The sequence below is a fragment of the Oncorhynchus kisutch genome, linkage group LG18 (genome assembly GCF_002021735.2).
Source record: "Oncorhynchus kisutch isolate 150728-3 linkage group LG18, Okis_V2, whole genome shotgun sequence".
Lineage (NCBI taxonomy): Eukaryota > Metazoa > Chordata > Actinopteri > Salmoniformes > Salmonidae > Oncorhynchus > Oncorhynchus kisutch.
In genome coordinates this window covers 9,675,912-9,682,249 of record NC_034191.2, presented here as the reverse complement: position 1 = coordinate 9,682,249, position 6,338 = coordinate 9,675,912, and the positions used below count along the sequence as shown (strand labels likewise).

The following is a 6,338-nucleotide window of genomic DNA, read 5'->3' as shown; positions in this document are numbered from 1 at the left end:
GATAGAAATAATGGGGTGCAAAGGAGCTAAATAAATACAATAGGGGGAGAGGTAGTCGTTTGGCCTAAATAATAGATGGGCTATGTACAGGTGCAGTAATCTGTGAGCTGGGGTGTCCTCGGATGGGGCCACAGTGTCTCCTGACCCCTCCTGTCTCAGCCTCCAGTATTTATGCTGCAGTAGTTTATGTGTCGGGGGGCTGGGGTCAGTTTGTTATATCTGGAGTACTTCTCCTGTCCTATTCGGTGTCCTGTGTGAATCTAAGTGTGCGTTCTTTAATTCTCTCCTCTCTTTCTTTCTCTCTCTCGGAGGACCTGAGCCCTAGGACCATGCCCCAGGACTACCTGACATGATGACTCCTTGCTGTCCCCAGTCCACCTGGCCATGCTGCTGCTCCAGTTTCAACTTCCACCTGACTGTGCTGCTGCTCCAGTTTCAACTGTTCTGCCTTATTATTATTCGACCATGCTGGTCATTTATGAACATTTGAACATCTTGGCCATGTTCTGTTATAATCTCCACCCGGCAAAGCCAGAAGAGGACTGGCCACCCCACATAGCCTGGTTCCTCTCTAGGTTTCTTCCTAGGTTTTGGCCTTTCTAGGGAGTTTTTCCTAGCCACCGTGCTTCTACACCTGCATTGCTTGCTGTTTGGGGTTTTAGGCTGGGTTTCTGTACAGCACTTTGAGATATCAGCTGATGTACGAAGGGCTATATAAATACATTTGATTTGATTTGAGCTGCTCTGACAGCTGGTGCTTAAAGCTAGTGAGGGAGCTAAGTGTTTCCAGTTTCAGAGAATTTTGTAGTTCGTTCCAGTCATTGGCAGCAGAGAATTGGAAAGAGGAGGCCAAAGGAAGAATTGGTTTTGGGGGTGACCAGAGAGATATACCTGCTGGAGTGCGTGCTACAGGTGGGTGCTGCTATGGCGACCAGCGAGCTGAGATAAGGGGGGAACTTTACCTAGTTTGGCGATGAGTATGAAGCGAGGGCCAGCCAACGAGAGCATACAGGTCGCTGTGGTGGGTAGAAAATTGGGCTTTGGTGACAAAACGGATGGCACTGTGATAGACTGCATCCAATTTGCTGAGTAGAGTATTGGAGGCTATTTTGTAAATGACATCGCCGAAGTCAAGGATCGGTAGGATGGTCAGTTTTACAAGGGTATGTTTGGCAGCATGAGTGAAGGATGCTTTGTTGCGAAATAGGAAGCCGATTCTCAATGTAGCTTTGGATTGGAGATTTTTGATGTGAGTCAAAAGCTCGTTTGGAGGCTTGTTAACACAGTGTCCAAAGAAGGGCCAGATGTGTACAGAATGGTGTCGTCTACGTAGAGGTGGATCAAAGAATCACCAGCAGCAGGAGCGACATTGTTGATATATACAGAGAAAAGAGTCTGCCCGAGAATTGAATCCTGTGGCACCCGCATAGACTGCCAGAGGTCCGGACAACAGGCCCTCCGATTTAACACACTGAACTCTATCTGAGACGTAGTTGGTGAACCAGGCGAGGCAGTCATTAGAGAAACCAAGGCTGTTGAATACAGTGATTGACAAGAGTCGAAAGCTTTGGACAGGTCGATGTTTACACCGCTGTCTTCAATCAGCTACTGGTGTAAGACAGCCTGATGCCCCTTGGCCATACCCAGTAACAGGCAGACATGCCCCCATCACACTTTCTGTAAGACAGCCTGATGCCCCTTGGCCATACCCAGTAACAGGGGCAGACAATCCCCCATCACACTTTCTGTAAGACAGCCTGATGCCCCTTGGCCATACCCAGTAACAGGGGCAGACAAGCCCCCATCACACTTTCTGTAAGACAGCCTGATGCCCCTTGGCCATACCCAGTAACAGGGGCAGACAAGCCCCCATCACACTTTCTGTAACACAGCCTGATGCCCCTTGGCCATACCCAGTAACGGGCAGACATGCCCCCATCACACTTTCTGTAAGACAGCCTGATGCCCCTTGGCCATACCCAGTAACAGGGGCAGACCCATCACACTTTGTTTGATCAGTTGAGTAACCCTCTGAATCTCCACCCAGTGGTCTGCACTCATTTCCCAGGGAGTGTCTTTCAGGAGTCAGCAGTTACAACAACTCAACTTACTGTGAGCATCATTCACTCTACAGAACATGTTGAGCCTTTAAACCAGTGTAATATTTAACTCATAATAAAACTAACTCATGCTTACCTCAGGACAATGTTCCATGCTTTCAACAGCAGTGAATTAGAACACATGAGCATTAATAAAGTGTACCATTCTTTAATTATACAAAAGTGCTAAACAGCATAAGCCATAGCCATAACTGAAGCCCCTAAATCACTGTTAATGGCAGAGAATGTATTTCAATGTTTTAATGAAGTTCTGACTTAATGCTAAAACAACTAAAGTAGGTCCAGAATAGTTTGATACAATAAAAAAAAACTGTAAAATTGGTTTGATTCCTCAATTTCCCTCTTTATGGGTGACAGTCAGCAGAGCCATGAGTATGTTGTACTGTAGCAGTAGGCCACAGTATTCTGATGACTAACAGCAGGCTACAGTATTCTGATGACTAACAGCAGGCTACAGTATTCTGATGACTAACAGCAGGCTACAGTATTCTGATGACTAACAGCAGGCTACAGTATTCTGATGACTGGAACAGCAGGCTACAGTATTCTGATGACTAACAGCAGGCTACAGTATTCTGATGACTGGAACAGCAGGCTACAGTATTCTGAATGTAACCGTGGGCTACAGTATTCTAATGACTTCCTCTTCCATTCATGAGACGAGAAACAAAAGTTCCCAAAACCAGGAAGTAGGGATAACAACAATGTACAGTTGTTGTCCCCCATATCTATCACCCTTAATGTACATATGTGCAGTGTATACCCCCTGTAAACACAACATCATCTATAGTTCATGGGTTCACATGATAAATGTTGACAGTACAATGTGTTCCATATCACCTAAGTTTACTTTCTATTTCCAGAATGTACAGTGTTTTGTGACTTTAAAAAATATCTTCAGGAGGGCCTTCACATTGCATACTTCTGAGTCCAATCTCTTGCTAGTCTGTTGTATCTGGAAACAAAATAAATATGGTTATCTCACAATAACAATGGCAGAAATAATATGAAACAAAGTTGAAATGTCATCTCTGTTGATTTGCTATAGAATGTTCAAATATACTGCAACGATCTAAATAGGTACCCCATTATTCAAAGAATTTGGTTCCAGCAGCTCATTGGAGAAATAGGCCTAACACTTTACACAGTTACAATATACTCACTTCTCTTTGTCTAGTTTGTAGATCTGTGCTATGTCTGGAACTAAGGGGTCGTCCGGGTTCGGGTCACAAAGCAACGAACATATGGACAACAGAACTGGAAAACAGATGAAGCGACAGATGATGAAGTTGTGTCTTAAATGGTCATCGGCATTTCACATTCTATTCACAATCAGTGAGATTGTTAATTTGGATTTAATGATCAGGTTAAAGTTATAGGAGGGTTGTAATATTGTGATTTAATGATCAGGTTAAAGATATAGAAGGGTTGTAATATTGTGATTTAATGATCAGGTTAAAGTTATAGGAGGGTTGTAATAGAACATTCTACAAGTGTTGGATGGAACAATGTTTTAACATGGAACCAGGTGTGTCATTTCTACCAGTTAGCCAGCTACATTGTGGCAGCATGTGTAGTAAAGTACCAGCCCAGTTAACTCACCTTTTGATACAGTTAATGCTGGAGACCACTGGGATCGCAAGATGTCCAAGCAGATGCTCCCGTTACTGTTGATGTTTGGATGATAGATCTTTGTTGTGAATGCTACCTGTAGAAAGATGGACATGTGTTTATGTTCAATTTATCCACGAGGACCATTCTTTAGCAACAGTTTAATGATGGAATGACTTGCATAACAAATCAATTCTTACCTTTGGTGGCTTGAAGGGATAGTCGGTGGGGAAGTGGATTGTGAGAAAGAAGACCCCACTTTGGTATGGACTATCACCCTAGGAATAACAGGAACAGATATACATTGTTATAAATTATGAAAATGTACAATAAAATTATTTCAACATCCATTCTTTCCATTCAAACCTATTGTTCAGATGACCCATGTTGCAATCAATAAGCCACACACATCCTTTTGAAGTCATACTCACTGGCCCCATTATTGTTGCTTGCCAATGGAACACTGGAATATAGAATGAGAACATGTATTAGGCCTATAGAACCAGCCCTTCCAGGTAGGGCCTATAGAACCGGCCCCTCCAGGTAGGGCCTATAGAACCGGCCCCTCCAGGTAGGGCCTAGGGAACCGGCCCCTCCAGGTAGGGTCTAGGGAACCGGCCCCTCCAGGTAGGGCCTATAGAACCGGCCCCTCCAGGTAGGGGCATATACAACCGGCCCCTCCAGGTACGGGCCTATACAACCGGCCCCTCCAGGTAGGGGCCTATACAACCGGCCCCTCTAGGTAGGGCCTATACAACCAGCCCCTCTAGGTAGGGCCTATACAACCGGTCCTTCTAGGTAGGGCCTATACAACTGGCCCCTCTAGGTAGGGCCTATACAACCGGCCCCTCTAGGTAGGGCCTATACAACCAGCCCCTCTAGGTAGGCCCTATACAACCAGCCCCTCTAGGTAGGGCCTATACCACCAGCCCAGGTCCCTCTAGGTAGGGCCTATACAACCAGCCTTAGTCCCTCTCCCCTTCACCGGATATAGACTACATTACCCTCAGAGTCCTAAACTTACAGTCCTCTCCCACGGGTCCAGCAGAGCACTGTGCTGGCGGATCCCTCTGCAGGTCATGAAGCTCCTAGGGGACAAAACAAGTCAGACAAGTAGTGCTAAGGGTTACACATGGAACTGAAAGCTGTCCTTGAGGACGAGGTCAGATACATTTTACATCCACGAAATAGATGGGTTTCTTAACATGTCCCTAGTCATAGCTTTATTCGTATATATTTGACTGTAATAATGATAGGCCTACTTCATAATGCCCTGCCTTAGCTACAACCTCAAGTCAAATTAGACTAGTTATCATTACAACATGAACAGGTGCTGCACCTAAATAAGTGTATTTAGCATGAATAGCTGTGTCCTGGAGAGGGGTTGAATGGCTGACAAAGAAAATTACAATCTAGTTTAGACGTGGTACATACCATGATATCATGTAATGCTAAACATTAAGATTGTGGGCCGTGTTAATTCATTGTTAACTAGCCTCCTCGTATGTGTGCAGTCTAGCTCGATAGCTGGCTATGTGGTTAGGATTAGAAATGAACCAATTATCTAGCTAGCGTAACATTAATAAACAATAACTTCCGATAGATGAGGTTCGGTTCGGCTAACGTTAGTTATCCAGCCACCCCGGCACAGCCGGCAGGCCACCCCGGCACAGCTAGCCACCCCGGCACAGCTAGCCACCCTGGCACAGCCATCCGGTCACCCCGGCACAGCCGTCCGGTCACCCCGGCACAGCTAGCCACCCTGGCACAGCCATCCGGTCACCCCGGCACAGCTAGCCACCCTGGCACAGCCATCCGGTCACCCCGGCACAGCTAGCCACCCTGGCACAGCCATCCGGTCACCCTGGCACAGCCGTCCGGTCACTCCGGCACAGCTAGCCACCCTGGCACAGCCGGCCGGTCACCCCGGCACAGCTAGCTACAGCTAGCCACCCTGGCACAGCTAGCCACAATGCTAGCTAACCATCTTACCTTCTGTATTCTTTTCAGTGCCATGGTAACCGACTTAGTCAAATGCCCTCAAGTACTCGTCGACTTCGTATTTTCTTTATATGTCTATTTAATAGTATTGCTTAAAAGGTAAAGGTATTTTATTTCCCTGAGTAGATTGCAAAGACAAGGGTGTGTGTATGTGGTTCCCTATTGTTTCCGCTTTCTGTTTAGTTTACGGTCGGCTTTAAACAAGGGGGTTTGGGGGATTGTAGTTCCTCTTCGGAAAATGTAGTAGTGTTCCAGCTCCCAGTAGCATTATGCACAATGCATTTCTACCTTTCAACAATGATTGATTACTGAAATAACATATTTATTTCCCACTATCAATTAATTGATTATTGTATTTTTAAATAATTAGCTCAACTGAGTGTGTGTGTGTTTATTACTTTTAAATAAGAATAAACACTTGACAAAGCACATTTCATAATTTTATACTCTATATCCTATTGTGTTGAGAGCTTCAAGTTCATTGGTGTCCACATCACCAACTAACATGGTCCAAGCACACAAAGACAGTCGTGAAGAGAGCACGACAAAACCAATTCCCCCTCAGGAGACTGAAAAGATTTAGCATGGGTCCTCAGATCCTCAAAA

The 6,338-nt window shown here is 45.4% G+C and overlaps 1 protein-coding gene across 2 annotated transcripts; it reads right to left on the bottom strand.

Moving 5' to 3' along the window:
• Positions 1-2,252: 2,252 nt before the first annotated feature.
• Positions 2,253-5,929, bottom strand: LOC116354795 (ubiquitin-conjugating enzyme E2 D4). Of its 2 annotated transcripts, none has more exons than XM_031796392.1 (7): positions 5,724-5,929; positions 4,756-4,819; positions 4,163-4,194; positions 3,932-4,009; positions 3,723-3,828; positions 3,284-3,377; positions 2,253-3,075 (listed from the first exon to the last, which is right to left on the bottom strand). In XM_031796392.1, the coding sequence occupies exons 1-7, from the start codon at positions 5,745-5,747 to the stop codon at positions 3,030-3,032; spliced, it is 444 nt and encodes a 147-aa protein (XP_031652252.1). In that variant the 5' UTR covers positions 5,748-5,929; the 3' UTR covers positions 2,253-3,029. The 2 variants fall into 2 exon arrangements, with proteins under 2 accessions (XP_031652252.1, XP_031652253.1); XM_031796393.1 differs by lacking the exon at positions 5,724-5,929 and adding an exon at positions 5,166-5,681.
• Positions 5,930-6,338: the final 409 nt, after the last annotated feature.